General features: G+C 40.1%; 1 protein-coding gene and 1 non-coding gene across 13 annotated transcripts in view; both read left to right on the forward strand.

The window, feature by feature from the left end:
* The window catches only part of Lpp (LIM domain containing preferred translocation partner in lipoma), a 597,622-nt gene that overhangs the window by 475,295 nt on the left and 102,926 nt on the right, over window positions 1–19,401 (forward strand). For all 12 annotated transcript variants that reach the window (XM_034515315.2, XM_076942742.1, XM_076942739.1 and 9 more), the window contains one exon: window positions 18,176–18,345. In XM_034515315.2, coding sequence (XP_034371206.1) covers window positions 18,176–18,345 — 170 coding nt within the window. The remainder of the gene's footprint in view (window positions 1–18,175; window positions 18,346–19,401) is intronic.
* LOC117718323 (small nucleolar RNA SNORA17) lies at window positions 11,862–11,993 on the forward strand. The gene has a single exon (XR_004608021.1). It is a non-coding gene; the product is annotated as a small nucleolar RNA SNORA17 (small nucleolar RNA).

Here is a 19,401-nt window from a genome sequence, read left to right on the forward strand (position 1 = left end):
GGCTTACAGCTTGTAAATAAAATGCCAGGATGATATGTCTTTTATACAGAATAAATAATTCATTTGCACCGTCTTCTTACAATAAATGGTAATTAACATGCAGACCAACAACTGGACAGTGTGCAGAAAGTGAAAGAATTTTGGATCACTCAGTCCTAAATGGGACGTGTTTATCAGCATCCCCCTGACCTCCAAATTCAAGAATATATACAGAAGAGGAGGCAGAAAGATTTTAAAAGCCAGAGGTAGTGGATGACTCTTAGGAAGCAGTGTATTCCAGATACAATAGGCCTGGTACACATATGAATTCAGAGACTGTGACAGCACACACAAGACTTACAGAAGTCATACAAAATTCCAGCACAGAGGCCAGAAAGTGAGTGCACAGTCCCATCCCTAACCATGAAACTATTGGAAGCTGATAGCAGCTAGGAGAGTAAAGGTCACTCCAATGGAGTGTCACTGGGTATATCAACCACTATCCAAGATGGCACCCATGCTCAAGAGCAGTTGGCCAACACAAAGTCAACTCTCTATTTGTGTGTGTATGTGAGTGTGTGATGTTTTGGTTTGGCTTGATTTTGTTGTGTAGGGAGGGGAGGTGGGGAGGATCTGGGAAGAGCTAGGGAGGGGAAGAATATGATCAAAATAGGTTATATGAAAAAACTTAAGCCAATAAATACAAAAAAAGAAAAGTGTAGGTTGTTTTGTGTTTGTTTAATCTAAAACACAACACTACTTCTGGTCTACTGATAAGATATAAAATCTGTTTGATCCTCTGCCTAGTCTGCTTTCATGACCATGCACAATTTTATTTAGGAAATAACAGATTTCAGACAAAAACATTAATCTTATAAGAGATACACAGATGCCCTTCTGGAGAGAAGTATTACATAACTAAATATGAGACATGTAAGCACACACAGATACTTGAAAAATCTATCTATTTATTTTAAAGTATTTGTATTTATGTACATGTATTTATACCATGTGTGTGCCTGTTACCTACAGAGGCCAGAAGAGGACATCAGATCCCCTGTGAGGTTACAATCAGTTGTTAGAGGCCATGTGAGTCCTAGGATTGGAACACAGGTCCTCTTAGAAGAGCAACAATTGCTATTAATCACCGAGACGTCTCTCCAGCCTCAAACGTGGTTTTCATTTTTCATCTGTTTGAGACGGGGCTTCACTGTGTCACCCTTACTTGTCTAGAACTCGCTGTGAAGATCAGGCTGGCCTTAAACCCATGAAGATCCAACTGGCTTTGCCTCCCCAGTACTGGGATTAAAGACATTTGTCACCACAACCTGACAAGTTTGAAACTTTTACATGCCTGTGCCAGTCAATACCCTGTGCCTTACAGCGATTCTTGCTTTCAGACAATTTACATCCGTCAGCAAATTGAATATAATGGTACATATCTCAACTACTTTAGAGGTTACAGCCACAGTGTTACAAGTTCAGTACCAGCCTGAACGACACAGCATCTCCTTGTCCTAGTTTCTTTTTAGTGGAGAGAAAGGCTGAGAACAAAATAGCCTCCACCTCTGTTACTGTCAGAACTGGTTGGACTGTTCTGCATCCTTTGCATTCTAGAAGTGACTTGTCAATTCATATTGATAAAGCCCACAGGATTACTCATAATTCAAATGAGAAGCATTGACTCCTTACAAGGACTTCCAGACCGTGAACATGATGTATCTGTTCCTTGATGTAAGTGTTCTTTCATTTTGCTCAGTGATGTTTTTTACTTTAAATTATAGAAGTCTTATGTATATTTTGGATCAAAAACTAGACATAAAAGCCAAAATTATAAAGTTTTTATAAAAAAAAAAAAAAAAAAAAAAAAAACTCCCAGAAAGTTCTTATGAATTTAGGGCAGTCAAAGACTTAATGTAGGATATACCCAAAAAAAAATCTATAGAAAGATAAATTCAATTTTATCAACATTCTAAAAGCTTGTAGGCCCAGGACATGGGACTCTGACAAGAGGACTAAAATTTACATCCTCACCAGCCAGGACTTGGAACAAGAACCTGTCCTCAAAGAAGGAAAAGCAAAAAATTCTAAAAACTGTTCTCCGAAGAAACCATTGAAATACAAAACACCATCCATGCATCTAGATACATATGCATGCATCTAAAACATTGTGTGTCCAGTATACAAAAAGAGTCTTTATGACTCAATAAAAAACAAGTGGGGGGGGGGGCTTAAACACATACTTTTCTGGGGAAAAGTAATCAACTAAAAGTATGCTTGGTTTATGTGGTCTTAGAGAAGCAACTTCCTACACTGTCCCCTTATGTGAGTTAGGAACAAATTCAAATGGGAGAGATTCGAAGCTCTGCAGTGTCCCAGTGTGGCCTAGGGTATGAAATGGCTGAAATTCTCATGAACTGCTGAGGACAGGATAGTACAATGGATACTTTAAAAAGATCTCAGTAGTGTCTTTAAAATTAAACACACAGTCAACATGACTAAGCTTTTCTTCTAAATGTTGGCCTAAAGCAAACAAAACCCCTATTTTCACACAGACTTGAACATAACAATGAGGTTGATATGAGCTTTATTTGTAGTAGTCAAAATTTGGCAGTAGCCCAAGACTCCATCTGTAGGTGAAAGGACAAATTGCATCATATTCACACAGTAAAATGGGCACCTAGGGAAAGGAGCTGGTAAAATGTGAAGGGAGACTGGCTTGCTGAGGGTAGGGAGGAATGCCAAGAGGAAGAGATAGGTGGTAGAAGTATTTTCTGGCTTGGGCATAGTGTTAACTATAACTTTTACATTTATTAAAAATAATCAAGACATTTTCTTAAAATGGGCTCAGTTATTATATATATGTACAGTATCTTCAAAAGTGTAGTATGACTTAGCAACTAAGAAGACTTGCTACTCTTAGAACCAAGATGTGGTTACTAACACCCACACTGAAGTATTCACAGCCTCCTAATTCCAGTTGCAGGGGATCCAATACCCTCTTCAGATTTCTGGGAGGACCTGCATGTACACAATTACACACACATGCAAGGAGGCACACGTGCAAACACAAAAATAAAATGTAAAATTTGAGTTTATTGAAGTAAATACCAGGAAGTACATTTCTACAATTTTTTTTTTTTTACATTAGAGTGAAGCATGCTTAAATGAGGATTAGTGAAGCGTACATACTGCATAGGTTCCACATTTCTGCACACCTATGGGCTTCTTTACAAAACAATGAGAACTCAAAGACATTCATTAAGGATTATCTGCTTGGCCTGTTTACGCTCTTCCCCTTAATATTTAAAGTTTACATGAACATACCTAATTAAACAATTTACCCTGTTTACCTAAGTGAAATATCCTGATGAAACTTTCCCAGTGCATTCTACTTAGAGTTTAAGAGCCTAACACGTTCTTTCTCCTCTTCTTCCTCCTCTTCCTTCTCCTCCTCCTCTCTTCTTCTCTCTCTGCCTCACTCTGTCTCTCTGTCTCACTCTGTCTCTCTCTCACTCTGTCTCTCTGTCTCTGTCTCTCTCTCTTTTTCTCCCTCTCTCTCTGTCACTCTTGATCAGCATTGCAGTAGCAACCTCAACTGACATGGGCAGATTTGAGATCAAATGCAGGACTTCCAGTGGACTCAGGCAGTGAGCAGCAGTGGGTTATGTCCTGTAAAAGGCATAAGGCTAAAGAAGCCTTTGAGTGGAAATGGAGTCTGTGCTCTACTTTCTACTGTGTCAAAGTTGATTTGATTAGATATGCAAAGGGGAAAGTAAGCAGATATACTGAACAGTAGAGCATTAGCTCACCCCCTAGTCCTTGTGTTACAGGTGAATTTTGCTAGGTAAATGACACCATGCAATTCACCAGTACCTCCCTGAGATCCAGCCACTGCAGCACATAGTAGGAGGGCTTTGTCATGGAAATTCCAAATCTAGAGGAGACTCTTACCTATCACTTTCCTTGGGGCAGCATCCTGCCTGTTGCATTCCTGACCACTCTGCTGAACATCTCCCAGTGCCTACAAATCTTTCCTTCTGAATGGTGACTGACAGCCATTCACAAGATGTCAGTGCATCCAGTAGGCAAGTAACTAGAGTCCCATCCTGCTGTAGCCTTATTTGGGTACCTAAGCAATTTTGATGACCAGGTTTCTATTTGAGTCTGGTCAGGCCAGTCTTTCCTTTAGTGTGTATGTGACTCTATTCTCTCCTTAACATTTACTAACTATTAGGGTAACATTTGCATGCTACTGGGAACTGGGTGACATAAAGCTTGCTTTTTCTCCCCGTTATAGTTCTTCTTGGTGAGTTTTAATATTTTACTTACAGCTACTGAACTACTACCATGTACAACAAAGCCACACAGTCATGAATATTTACCAGTGCACCTACCAACACACACACACACACACACATAAGAACCATGCACTTGCATGTAAAGGCACATAAACAAATGCCCCCAAGTGAGGGCCCTTAATTAAACTAACCTGTATGGTCACCCATAAACTATGTCCACAGTGGGAATATAGAAGCTGTCCCCCAGTTTTTCCTCTTTGCCCATTCAGTCTGTTCCTTTATTCTGTATATATTGAAACACTGTATATTTTTGAAATCACTCCCTCTTCCCCAACCATATTGCCAGCTGCTGGTGCCATACTTTATAGCCAGGCATAATAGACAGCATGGTTTTTAGCACTGAGTAACAAGTGAGCAAATGTTGGCTCTGCTTGTGTTTGTTGTGTGATAGTTGATGAGTTTTAACTTTTCAGAGCCTCTCTGTCTTTGCCTGCAGATTAAAGACGACAAGGCTTACCTGATAAGTAGGCAGTGAAAAGGCACAAAAGCGTTATTTCTCTTTTACTCTTATTTCTGCCCTTTGCAGGTATATTCAAGGTAGCTTATAAACTCTTTTATCAAGCTCTTTCCTCTTCTGTGTCTTTCCTCCACTTTTATCTAAGGTTGTTTTTATAACATGTATCTAGGCATGTATGTTTATGGCATAAAACCTACATCCTCTTGGGTACATGGCAGTTTTTTATTGGTTGGTCTTCTGTAGAAAACCCTTCTTGGCCTGCCTTGGGTCCATGGTTGTGGCCTAGTTCCTCCCTCCTTTTAGGTCAGTAGGTCCAGACTGGCAGTGTTCTCACTTGCTTCATGACTGTGTGCCTTCCATCATTCCCTTATACTAATTCCCCACTTAGTTTGCAAAGCCTGAGTCCACTTTCTCTCTTCTAAATTTTACCTGATTGGCTCCGTGTGTTATGTCCCACGTGTGTGCCCATGAGTTGTAGGGAAGGCAAAGACCAGGTCCCATTCCTCTTTATCTTCTTAGAGAGTTCCAGTGCCCACCCTGGGTAGTAATCACTTGGCACTGGTTTACCTGTCTGTTTACATTCTGTGCTACCTATACTGTCTACATATTTTTAAGATTAGTTGCCATTTGCCCAGGAACTATTCTATTAAAATGTTTTCAGTTCTACTGGAAATCGATTGAGGATTCCTCGATTACTCTGTGAATGATCACCAATCTTGTGTTTAAAGTTGTGTTTTGGATGCAGTTTCTGGGAGGGAAGCAATATGGAACACGTGGAACATTATTCAAGAGCCACATGGAAAAAACCACAAGGTTCAGATAAGAATGAAATTCCCTCTAAGAGTAGGCTTAGAGGTTGGGCACAGGATGCTGACACGATATCAAGGAGCCAAGGGACCCAGGATTTGAAAGCTGAGTGGTTATCCCATATACACGTAAAAGGAAGAAAGCCCTTTACCAAGCCATACATGGAGGTTACTGCTGTCTCTGCTAGACTACCACATAAGTAGGTCAATAAATATTTCATGCGAGTATAACTTCAGACCTATTCTAAATAGTCTAGAATCTTTTGAATAAGCATGAATTAAAAAAAAAAAACCCTCTAGTGTATTGTCCAAACATTTTAACTCAGCAAATGTCTTATAAAATCTTTTGGAGTTGGGAAGTTCCTCAGAAGCTGTCCTAAGGATGGTGATGATATAGACAAGACAGATAAAGGAGCTCCTCACTCTCCTTCGTGCTTTCTCCTGCTTTAACGAATAGTAGGACCACCCAGTCCTTGGGATTCATCATTAAAGCAATACTAGAAAACCTCTCCATCTTCCTTGACCATGTAATAATTTGCAAAAGCAAGAGTTTGGCCCATGGTGGCCAAATGACCGCCTTTCTGTGGCTGGTTCTGCCAACCCATGTCTCCGTTTCCCACTGCCTTGCACTTGAGCTCCTCTTTTTGTTTCACTCCAGCATATCCTGTGGGGAACCTATGAAGCTCCTGAATTATTCTTTAATAAACATCTCTCTTCTCCGAGACACCATCCCTCCTAGTTGTACCACCTGCCACAAGCTAAATTATTCCTTAGTGTTTACACCTTGCGAATATTTATAGCCCATCATCATGGCACCCCTTAGTCATCCTCCAGCCTCAGTGTGTTACATACATAGCTCTTTTAATCTTTCTACAAAGGCAGACTCTTCAGTCTCTTAATCATTTGTACCATCCTCTCTCTAGTGCCTATAAGAGAACAGTTTGAATATATCCCAGATGGCAAAAAATAACCCCAACATGTTGTAACTAGGGGGAGAAAACCACAGAGGAGATGAAAGGAGCAATCTCCAGGTTAATTAGTGGGGTGGCCGCAAATATGTGCACAGTTTGTTTCAGAAATAAAGCAAGCTGTATTTGTTGTAACTACTTTCACTTTGAACTCAATAGAATGTTGGTGGAGCCAAGCTGTGTTGATGGTCCAAATAGTCACTAAAGACCTTCGACTTTGCACTTCCTCTGTGTATCTCTTGCCTAAGATGGACTTCAAATAGGATCACAGTGATACAAGAAAATACTACTAGTTTCTGTTCAGCTTTATGGGTTCACATGGTGTCTGAGCTTCATATGAGCTCAATAAGGTAGGACCTTTGACTTGTCTCTCTAGTTATTAGGCACATTAGTCGTCTTATAAAATTAGCTGTGTTTACTGAATATGATAGCCTAAATATGGGAACGACTTTAGTACAAGAGAGATTGCTCAGAATTGCTCCACTGACATCAGGAGGATATGGCCATTTCTAGGTTTTTTAAAATTTATTTTATAATTTTCACAATGTTTTAAAAGGCTGTGCAGAAATGTCCACTAAATGATTGTCTCTACACCTTGAGTCAGCCTTGATTCAGTTTATGTACTTATTTTACAAAATATATCTTGGAATGAAAATCTGAAGTCTGAAGGAGTCCTTAGGAAAAACTACTGATCCATTTGGAGGAAGGCGAGTCAGAGGGCCTTGCTCACTGCAGTATGTGCCATCTGTAAGAAGTCTGCCTGGGCTGTATAAGAAAGGTAGCTGGCAAGGCATAAGTCATGCATGCTTTTAATCATGCCACACAAAGTCCAGGCAGGAGCCTAAAGCAAAACCATAGATGCATGCTGCTTACTGGATTTCCATGACAGGAGCTTGAAGCAGAAACATGGAGGAATGCTGCTTACTGGATTGCTCAGTTACTTTTTTTTATACAGCCCAGGCCCACCTGCCCAAGGATGACACCTCCCATGGTGTTCTGGGTCCTCTAGCATCAATCATCAATCAAGAAAATGCCTCATAGATATGCACACAGGCAAATCTGATGGAGACGGTCCCTCGACTGAGATTTCCTCTTCTCAGAAATCTGTGTCTAAGTTTGTGTTGAGATGGCAGAAGGTGTTGCAGGGAGGTATGTGAGGATGAGCCTGAAGCCAGCTTCTGCTTTAAGCTCCTGTATTGAGTTTTTGCCTTGGCTTTCTCTGATGATACACTATAAACTCTAAGGTGAGAGAGTTATAAACTCTAAGGTGAGATAAGCTCTCTCCTCCTCAAATGTCTTTGGGTCACATTGTTAACCACAGCAACAGAAAGCACACACAGCAGAGAGGATGTGACTGTCTCCATCTCTGACTCCTAGGAAATTTTCCTCTTCCTAGGGTTTCACGTGGTCAGAAAGTGTTCCTTCTTGGCCCAGCTATGTCCCTTCTTCTATGCTTTCTTCTGCAGGTATCTCTGACACTCTTTCAGGCTGATCAACTCTGACAGTTTCTTTCTGTTTTCTTATACAAAACATTTGTTTGTAGCTTAGAAGATATGAGTGCCACCAGAGTTCTTTAGAATAGATTTTAAGCTTTAATACTTAAAACCAAGCAATTCTGTCAGTTTGGAGGTGGCAAAGGACAACCATTTCCTCTCACACATGAAGTGAGATTGTGAAGGGACTTTTTCCTCTGAATGAAAGAGGGGAATAGGGAAGTAGAAACCTTCTCATGTTTTATTCAAATGTTAACAAAGAAATCAAGAAGTGTGTTTCCTTAAAATTGACACCATTTTTATCCCAAATGTTCCGGTGAGTGATAGTGGGTATGGCAGGCAGTCACAGCAGGGGGAGCTTTTTCCAGGAGCTCAGTCCCGGTGGGAAGTATTACCTCCAAGTTATACACTAATCGCTTTGAATCCTGCATATTTTCACATACTGTGTGCATACATACAGATATTAATAACTGTTCCCTAGACGTCACTTCAGCACTTGGAGAGCTCAGTGTTGCTAAGCAAGTGCTGGAGATGGAATCAGATGCAGATGGCAGTTCGGCAAAGAGGATTTTACAGAGATGCATGAGGAGAAAGGACGGAGGTGCTGAGACTCTGTCCCCATGGGTCTGAGTTCTGATGTGATCATCTTATGTTAGCTATGCCTGGTACTCATCTGCCCACTCCACTGAGAATATACATGGCATTGCTAGTGTTTTAAAGGTACTCACCTCCTCAAATTCCATCTACTCACATCATACCTCTGTTTTATTCAATGCTTTCTGTCTAGTAATTTCTTACAGCATGGAGACATATGTACATGTTACTGTTTTGTCTATATGTTCCATCTCCATATATATCTTAGAGGAATTCATATTTTATAGTATATATAGGTGTGTATGTCTATGTGTACATCATATAGAATTTCAAAGAGAGAGAGAGAGAGAGACCCTTTTTCATACTCCCTTCTGGTATCTCAGACTAAGGTTGGTATTCCTGTATTATACAGGACTGCAGTAAGTAAAGGATTGCATAAGGTCACAGGTCATATGCATAGTATATCTAGATCAATACCTAATTCTTCTGTCCAGGAAGTTGCAATTACTCCTTCTACTTTATGCTCATTTAAAAGAAGGTGCAAAATAGGAACCCTTCTATTGAGCAAGTATATTTAACAACATTGTTTAAAACAATGAGTGCACACCAAATGTGACCACACAGGGCCTGGAACCTTCTGTTCTTCACTCAGACTTGCCTCCCATCTTGCTGCCATCTTTTCAGAAAACAACAGATAAGTCTGCAATGTTTCAAACATGTTTCAAAGTTAAAGGAAATGATCATACTGGCTTAGATGGTGAAGAGTTTAAGTTGTCCTGAAATCATCCTTAGAGACTAAGCAGTGTTCCAGGAGAAAATGCATATGCTCAGGAAATTTCACCTGATAGTAATGGCCACTACTGCATGATGTAGCACATTTGGGAGATTGTGTAAACAACCTGAAAGAGCATGTTGAGTCTCCAAGGGTCTTGATTTAGAGCCTGGCTCTGCCATTGGCTTTTTATGGAGTCATACTCAAGTTGCAGCCTGTCTCTTGACCTTTGTTTTATATTATGAATAATAAAGTTGAATGAAATAATCAATGTTTTTCACTTTCTGGGACTTTCTGAATCTCCTCAATAGCACATTGTGGGCACTTGGAATCTAAATAGACAAAAGGCTAATTGGCTTTCTGTGGAGATAGTGCCACTTGAAGCTGTCATCTGCCACTGGTCCCCGCCATGTATGTAAGGGTCACTAGATGATTCATAGCTCACTGTCTCACAGCTCAAAGTTCAGTTTTGCTACCTATTTCTCAACTCATTCACAAAGTTATCCCTGGATAACAGGGACGGCTGTCTTATTTAAAGTTCCATGTGAAACAGAAATGTAAAAGTTTATACATGCATTTCCAACTCTTTGTAGCTTCCCCTTGGAGCAGGAACTGTAAGGCAGAACTCTCTTAGTAGCCACACATTGTTCAAATAGTCTCTCTTCTGCTGCTGGGGCATGATAACTCAGACTACATAATTTGTAGAGAGCAGAGATTTCTTTATAAGTCTACAGGATGGGGTTTTCAACATGAAGACCCTGGCAGGGCTCTGTTGACTCATGAAGGCCCTGTCTGCTTCAAGGACAGTTACTTGTTAGTACGTTGTTGCACAGTGATGTGCTGCCTAAAACCTCTTCATAGGGGCCTTCTTAAATCCTGGAGGGAGCTGCCCTTGTGACTTTACAATCTCTTCAAGGCCCTACCTTTTAGTATGATCACATTGGCTATACCTGAGTTTTAGATCGGACACATAAAGCATGAAAGTCTAAGATTAAAAGGGGGTAATATGGAAAACAGCTTTGAAGGAGATGAATCAGTAAGCCGATTTGATTGTGTGTGTGTGTCTGTCTGTGTCTTTCTCTGCATTGTGTGTGTGTGTGTGTGTGTGAGAGAGAGAGAGAGAGAGAGAGAGAGAGAGAGAGAGAGAGAGAGAACCTGTAAGTGCCTGTTTCCTTTTATGAAATAGGGTTAAAAAAAAATTTTGAGAAAACCTAATTCCCTTAACAAGCTAAGTGCCGTTTTTCCATTTGTAAAGAGTGTTCCTGTTCATCTTGCTCATGTCAGTGTATCTACTATAGATCACATACATGGGTCTACCTCATTTGCAGAATATTCTTTTGCCTTAGTTGATTGCTAGAAATTAGTTCAAACAGTCTTATATCCCACATTGGACACATAGCTCATTCTGTAAGTCACTGAAATTTCAGACATTTCAGCTTTTTCATTGTTGAGATGAGGGTGGCTCTTAGTATTTTGTCACATAAGACTTATTGAGGGTTCTGCTGTATCAGTGTCTAAGAAGGTTTCCAAAGATACAGGGCACTATATTAATGTAAGGAGTACTCACTGATGTCCCGGGTGAATGATGCTGTTCTGGTGCCAACATAGAATACTTTAAGAGGCATGTCCCCACAGGTCACCTCAGGGCTAGGCTTGCCCTGAAATAACCAGAATAAACTAGAATATTTTCTACCACAAATCTAAAAGTAAGTGGGCTGGTTTAACCTTGGAAAGGAGCTAAGGGTAAGAGAGATGTTCATGATAGAAATCATGGAATAAATTCAACCATACCTCAAAAATAGATATTCTGGTAGTGCTTGCTGCTTAACTTGTTAATACCAGTTTTTCTATTAACAGATCAATCATGAAATAAATGCTAATATGGATGGCTTCAGAATTAAAAGTGGGACTAAACAATACTGTGTAGAAATTAACTTGATAAGAAGCTTGCATTGGCCAAAAGGCAGGGTAATATTTTTAGTAAGTGTATTCTATGTTTCATGAACATTTCATCAGGCCAGATGTCTTTAGGAATTTAAATTTCCAAAGTTAGTAGATGGATAGACTCTAAACCTGAATACCTTGGCAGGTGTTAAAATTTCAGTACTGATCTTTCAGACTAAGAATGCAAACTCTGACCATGCCACCTTCTCTTAAATATACTGATGGACATACATCTGACAGAAGATTAGTATCAGGAACACACAGCCAACTCAAAAAGAAAAAAAAAAAAAAAGCTAAATAATAAGAAATCAAATGACACAATAAATAGGCTAATGAAATGAGCAGACAGTTAAAAAAAAAACATAAATACCCAATACATGTGGGAAAATGTCCAGCCTTGCTCGTCACCATAGAAATTCAAAGTAAAAGTCCCTTGAGATTCTATTTTACCTCTGTCAGAATGGCAGTCATTGAGAAAGTGATTAGCACTGTCCCTAGTGGCATTGCAGGTGTGGCTGCTGTGTCACATGTGCATCAGTAGGTGGCAGAGAGGAGAGAGCCTATGTCTGTGCTCAGTGCTCTGACCTGTGAATATCTGAATGGTTAGTAGCCTAAAGTTCCCTGAAAGACGTGAGCTTAGAATGACCACCAGTCTGGTGGCTTGCAGGCCCCAGCAGCTCCCAGGACTGAGAGCAAGCCAGAGACTAGAAGAAACCTGCCTGAGCCTGAGGGCCCAGTGAGGTTCCAGTATTGATAGAATAGCAGAAGCCCGAAGCCAGATCAGCAAGTCATTGCTATGAACATGTACAAGCAAGAAAGTGTGGATAAGAGGGTGTACTGTGGGACACACCACAGCTTCCACAACAAGAGTTTTTTTCCCTCTGCTGACAAAGAGGTTTCAAGGGTGAAGGGCAGGTATGATGGGACTAGGGTGTACGAAGTGAAATTTACAAAAGTGAAAAACAATAAAACTGTTTTTTTTTTTAAAGACAAACAAGAAAACAAATAACAATGAATGCTGGAGAATATGTGAACAAGATTTGAAACCTTATGCAATGCAAATAAGAATGTAACCTAATTCAGCCATTCTGAAAACGTGTACCTTTGTTTCTCAGACTAAAAATATGTCTACCCTGTGACCAAGCTCTCTCACTTGTGGGCACTTAGCTCCAGGACTATACATCCCAGAGATACTTGCATATTGACGGTAGTACTATTTGCAATTTACCCCAAAGACTACAGAGCAGGATATCACATAGATACTTGCGTATTGATGGTTATGGTGGCAGTATTCACAATAATGAATTTAAGTAACCAACCAAGGTGTTCATCAATGAAGGAGGAATGAAGTTGGGGCTGGAAAGATGGCTTGGGGATTCAGAGTACTACTTGATCTCCCAAAGGACCCAAGTTTGATTCCCAGCACCCACATGGTGATCCACATAACTGCCTGTAACTCAACCCTCTTCAGGTCTCTTCAGACACAGGCACCCATTGTTCGCAGACATACGTGTTTGCAAAACACCTATGCACATAAAAATAAACTAACTAAAAATAAATAAGCTTTGAACAATGACAATATCAGTAAACATGCTTATGGAGAAGAGTGAAGAGTCTCATTCTTACAGGGTCCCATAAGACTTCTGAGAGTGAGAGGCGCATCCTCTTCCAGGACTACCCCCTGATTAGTTATCTAGTACAATGCAGGCTGCCCTGAGACCACATACATATGAACAAAAATGGATAGAAGGTGGTGTGTGTGTGTGTGTGTGTGTGTATGTGTGTGTTGTGTTTGTGTGTGTGTGTGTGTATGTGTGAGTATGTATGGTGTGTAACAGTAATAGAGAAAAAAGGATATCAATTTGAGTGGTGGGCATGGGGGGAAATGGAGACAGGAAAGGGATACAGAAAGTGGGATAATTATATTTTAATTAAGACATAAATAATTAACAATTTTTTTAAGTTAAAAAGAAAGCAGGCTGAGCAAGCTATGGGGAGTAAGCCAGTAGTAAGCTGCATTCCTCCATGGCCTGTGTTTCAGCTTAAAAGCAAAGACAGAAGAATAATGGAAGTAATGTCATTTGTAGGAAAATGTATGCAACTGGAGATAATCTTATCCAGCTAATTAATTCTCAGAAAGACAAATACTGCATTTTACTTTTTACTTGTGGGTCTCAGATTTATGTATATATATATACATATATCACATATATATATGTATATATATATGTATATATATATATACATATATATATGTATATATATATACATATATACATATATCACTTATATATATATGTATATATATAAGTACATATATGTGATATATGTACATATACACATATATGATATATATATACATATATCATGATACATATAGATATATGTATACATATATCATATATCATGATACATATGATATATGTATACATATATATATGTATATCCACATAACTGCCTGTAACTCAACATATATCACAGGCAAAATAGAAAAAAAAACTGTCTAGGAGAGTTGTCCTAGGGTTATTATTTCTGTGATAAAACAATGGTTTATATGGCTTACACATCCATATCACAGTTCATCACTGAAGAAAGTCAGGGTAAGGACTCAAGCACAGGCAGGAACCTGGAATCAGGGGCTGATGATGCAGAGGCCATGGAGGAGTGCTGCTCTCTGGCTGGTTCTCCATGGCTTGCTCAGCCATGACCACCCACCCAGGGATGGCACACTACCCATAGTGGTCTGTAACCTCCTACATCTGTCATTAATTAAGACAATGCTCCATGGGCTATAGCATGATCTCATGAGGGAATTTTCTCAATCAAGATTTCTTCCTCTCAGATGACTATACCATGTGTCAAGTTGACTTACAACTAGCCAGGAAAGGGAAGGCTAGCAGAGTCTGAGGTACTGACCATGTCCTTATAGACTTGCTTGAAAATGTCCTTTGCATGCAGTCATTACTAGAAAAAGACTTAAATAACTTCTGTGAGTTATAAAGTAAATACAAACAGCAAGCATGAAAATAACTCTGGAAGTTCATATCCTGTGCTTGTTCAGCCTATTGGTTTTCCTGGACCGCCAGTCTCTACTTACATCTCTCCTATTATCCATTTGGAACTCAGTCTGGCTATTCAAGCTTACCTCAATTATTAAGACATCTATAAGCCATTTGTGTTTGTGGAGGTGGTAAGACAACCACAGGTTTAAGAACATTGAGGAAGCCCTGTAGTGTCCCAGGATAAGGAAGCCTGATTTACATAATTGGTTTCATCAACATCGAGGAGATTGCTACGTGTGGGAAAGAGAAGAGAGGTGCACAGGATCCAAGACTGGCCACAGGCAGTAGTGAACATATGAAACCTTTTGGTATGTGTGTCCGGTTTCTGGTCTTCTGCCCCTGGCTCATTTGATTTGCTAAGCGTTGCTTAGACACTCTTGAGTGTTGGTCCTGTGTCAGAGCCCCTTGCTTCCTGCTGCCTAGTCAACTGCATTTCCTTTGATCCCTGGTACCTTAAGGCCTACCGACATTCCTCTGGCCTTTCCTATCTAAGGCACTGAGAATATTGTCTAAAAGACAGGCATTAAGGCTGTGGTATGCTGTCACTAATGTGTTGTCTGAGTCCCTCTAGGAACAAAGCAGATACCCTCTGCTTAAGTTGTTTGCTATGTATTCTGAATGCTCCCCCCAAGGAATAGTTTATACATTTTTGTTAATGTGAAAGGGGAACATTTGGGCACCTTTTTTCTGTTGCTGGTTTGTAGACCTATTTTTAACTTTTGTTCTTTGCTGTTTTTTTTTCTATGCTTGTGAATTGTAAGGTGCCAGACTGGCTGCCCTTGAGGCTGGTATCCCTAATTTATCCCAAGAACAGGAAAAATACAGTGAGTAACAAAACTGGTCAGGTCCAGGTCCAGTACATTAGCCCAACCTACTCTGGAAGAATATTCTCCAGACATAAAGAGGGAATTGTTTCTGGGAATGCAGGCCATCTGCTTTTGTGGCGAGCACACAGACGCTTGTTGAGCCATCACCAGGCTCTTCAATGGTTTGCATCCAGTAAGCCACAGATGTTCGTCCTTTCTTTGGGAGAAAAAAAAAAAAAAAAAAAAAAAAAAAAAAAAGGCAGTGTTTTTCTGCCTCCCACCTCTACCTGTCAAAATTCCATTCTTTAAAGTCGAACTCAATTGCCTGTTCCTTGGAAAACTCTTGCAGAGCTGTTTTAGGTGTGATTTCCCTTGCATATTTCTGTAGCACTTTTCCCTGCAATGTGCCACGCATGGTATCCTGGATCATTGGAAGTTCCTTAATCATGGTAAGAAGTACTGGTGGTGACTAGTCTACTCCTTCTTGTCACACAAAAGCACACTGAAGTACTAGACAAAGAGCAGACCCTTGGGACAGCTACTAAGGAGATTGAAAAGTAAAATTTTTTCTTTCCAGAACAGGCTTTCAGCATAAGCTGCTAACTAAAGATACTCCATACCTGGGATAGCTTTCTAGCTCTCCAGACGCCTCAGAAGCGCAGGACCTTCATTCTATGTACTGTACTTTGAGCATTCATGCTCAAGACCCAAACAGCTGCTCCTGCTGCCTAGCCAGCCACTGTGCCCCTCTCATGAGCCCGTCCTTATCTTGCCAAAGTATGTTTCTTAGATCCCTTGTGCTTCTCGGCTTCCTATCAAGTGGTTCTTTTTGACTCATACAACTGGGAAACTTAATATTGAAAAATAAGTGCATTGACTTATATTGAATTCATAACATAAAATTATACTTCTCATGCAAATTCAGTTGATTTGTAATAATGTTCACATGGTTTGATCTATTTTCTGAAACCCTCAGTGTGTTTTCTACAGTGAAATGTCATTTGTTGGCCTGAAGTTCTCAGAGGTATGGCATCATTTTTTAAACAGCGTACTTGATTTTATAGTAAGCCAGTTAAGTTTGGAGAAGTGGTATTGTTTTCAGCATAATTACAGAAAGAGTGACAAATGAAAAACTTAATTTTCTTATTCTAACCAGAAAAGTATATGAATTTAAAGGAACATTTCTAACTATATGTCTAACATAAAAATAATTGTAAGGTAACTGTTGGTTAATTCATTAAAATCAACTATAAACTATATTACAAATACCATACTTATATTAAATATCAGAAAACCAGCCTGAAATTTCATATTAATACAGCTGTAGCAGACACAGTCCACTTTTTAAGACAAAGTTTTTGTTCTCGGTGTTTCATTGATGATACTTCAAATTAATTCATTTGCAACAGAATACAGAGGAATACTTCCAGAACCACATGCAACCAGAGAAATATATTTACCTCTTGTCTCACTTATTGAAACATTTACCCCTCCCAGTCTTGAGTGTGAAGTGGCTGTCAGTCCAATGTGACGGGGTGCTGAAAGCCTTCTTCAATGAGAAGTCACTCCGTCAAATGCTCCATAATACCAGATCAGCACTGATGTTTGTTCATACAGAGCTCAGAACAGGCAATGCTGCCATGGGGTTGGAGCAGACACTTCAAGCAAGGATGTTTAGGCATGAAGCTACTTAAATATTTTCTGCAACTTCCTTTCCTCTTCTTTAGAGTAAGAATAATGGTAGTATGCCCACGTAAGGCTGCCATGAATTAGAAATGAGCCTCAAAAAATGTTGGCAATTCATGAAGCTATGATATTTATGTGCAAAGCCTGCAGGTCCTTGTTGATGTTCCTAGTTGCCTATGGTTACCTAGAAGTGTTTTGTTTCTGCCTAGTAGACATGAACTATAAGGAGTCAAGGTGGCTGTGGCCCTTTTGATCCCAGGGTATTGGGTTACAGAGGCTGCCACTCAGAGTAATACCCATCCTTGTCCCTTTATTTACCTTCCGTCCTTCTGGTCCTGTAGTTTAAACTCATGATTCTAGTATATATTAAGCAAATGTTCTATCACTGAGCTATACTTAGTCCTAAAATTTTATGCTAAATTATAGTTTATTACTGTTTAAATACTAATATGTTCTTTAAAATCTAATCTGATACACACACACACACACACACACACACACACACTTTACCTTTACGGAACAGACAGTGAGAACTAGGTTCCAAAGGAACTCCCAACAACATAGTAAATGGTTCAATTAAGTGGTGTAGCTATCACTCAGAGACAGTGTTGACTGGACTAGTATCTTAGGTGATGTCAAGTGTGTGGATTAAGACTTGGCTTCATGAGCCACAGAAGACAGAACTAGAACCATGGGGAACAGTCAGGGTGGGGTTGCAGTAGTGGCTCCATTGGGAACAAAATGGCCTAGCAGCCTCAGTGCTCTGGAAACAGAAACAGCTGATGTACCCATTAGTGAGGGCCTGCTACAGAAGATTGATGACCAGGACTTAAAAAGGATATGAAATCTCAATTTAGACAAGATCCATACACACTAACTAATGTTCTGACTCTTCCAGGGACAGAGGCTTGTCTGAATTGTTCTGTTCAGTAGATGGTGCTTTTCAACCCCAACATCCTGAATCCTGCTCCTGCCTGTATGTGATTAGAGGCAGTACCCAGGCCCCGGCATCAAGCATATGAGTTTTCCTCCATGGCCTTTTCAGGAGCCTTAGCTGTCTGCTCAATTGACTCAGATAGATCCCTGCTATGTGCAGAGGAGACTTTGGTGGGCTTGCTACTTAATACCGCAATGGCCGTAGTGCTGTGTCTCTTGCTACTGCAGGATGAACCATCTATTTCCCTCACCTTGACTTCATTGAACAGATCTAAGAATTCCTCTGTAATAAGTAGCCCCTTATCTTCCAGGCCGCTGTGCCCGCTGTGGGGAAAATGTAGTTGGAGAAGGAACAGGATGTACCGCCATGGATCAGGTCTTCCATGTGGATTGCTTCACCTGCATCGTCTGTGACGTCAAGCTCCGAGGACAGCCTTTCTACGCCGTGGAGAAGAAGGCATACTGCGAGCCCTGCTACATCGTAAGTTGCCACATTGGGTCTTCATCTGCTCTGTCTTCTTTGACCAAATACCAGTCACTCCATATAAATGTCGTCATCAGTTCTTTGAAGTTCAAAAGACGTTCACATGTAAAAATTGACATACTGTATTTTTTTTTCTAAGTAATTACTGTTCATATGAAGTCAGAAAATTGTGTTGGGAGAGGGCTGCCTTTCATTAAAGGTCAACCCGAAAGGTTGTCTGACCTGCATTTTTCATGCATGTGTATAGAAACAGTGTGTTCTCTGTCATGTATATGAAGGGTTCCTGTTCTCAGAGTCATAAAGTCTTATTCTGCATTTGAAGTCTCAGTATTTTGAGAAGACTTAGCAGGTGCCTGAATTTGTCAACGGCCTTCCAAACTTCTGGACTAATTATCTCTGCAGAATCATTTTACCTCCCTAACCCCCTGGGCTGTCTATGGTTTAGAGAAACTCTTTATTATAGAGTATTAAGGAGAATTGCATCCTGATTCTGACTGAGCTAGAAATGGTTCTGTTTTAAAGAACAAAGCTATTTTTGAATAGCAAAGCTATTTCTTTAGTGTTTGTTTTCCTGGGTGTACAACAAATCTTCAGTTTCGTATTTTTAGTCATTTTCTATAGTGTAGCAGCTCAGAATCCAAATGCTGTTGTAAGATCTCTGAGGTCGTTTAGGATGCTGGTTCCCTCTGCTCTGGTGGCCTGTCATAGCACACTCCTCTTAAAGCAAGGAAGACTATCTGGGAAATATTTAATGATTCATGTGGAAGAGCTGAGCGAATTCAAATAACGGAGACCCTTAGTATCCTTTCTGTGATTTCTCCCCCTCATAAGAACCTGTAATTGTGGTCCTTGATTAATGACCTCTTTCCATAGCTACCCAGAAAGGTTTAAGTGTTCTCAGAATTGAGTTCCACTTTCCCTGAAGGCCCTCTTTGTTCAGAATTGATTCCACAGTTCAACATGGGCCTTGTGCCTTTGACTGAGGTATCAGTACTTCCAATTCCTTCTAAACTTTCACTGTTCTAATAAGCTGCATCCCGAAAGAACAGAGAG

Source organism: Arvicanthis niloticus, chromosome 12, assembly GCF_011762505.2.
Source record: "Arvicanthis niloticus isolate mArvNil1 chromosome 12, mArvNil1.pat.X, whole genome shotgun sequence".
Lineage (NCBI taxonomy): Eukaryota > Metazoa > Chordata > Mammalia > Rodentia > Muridae > Arvicanthis > Arvicanthis niloticus.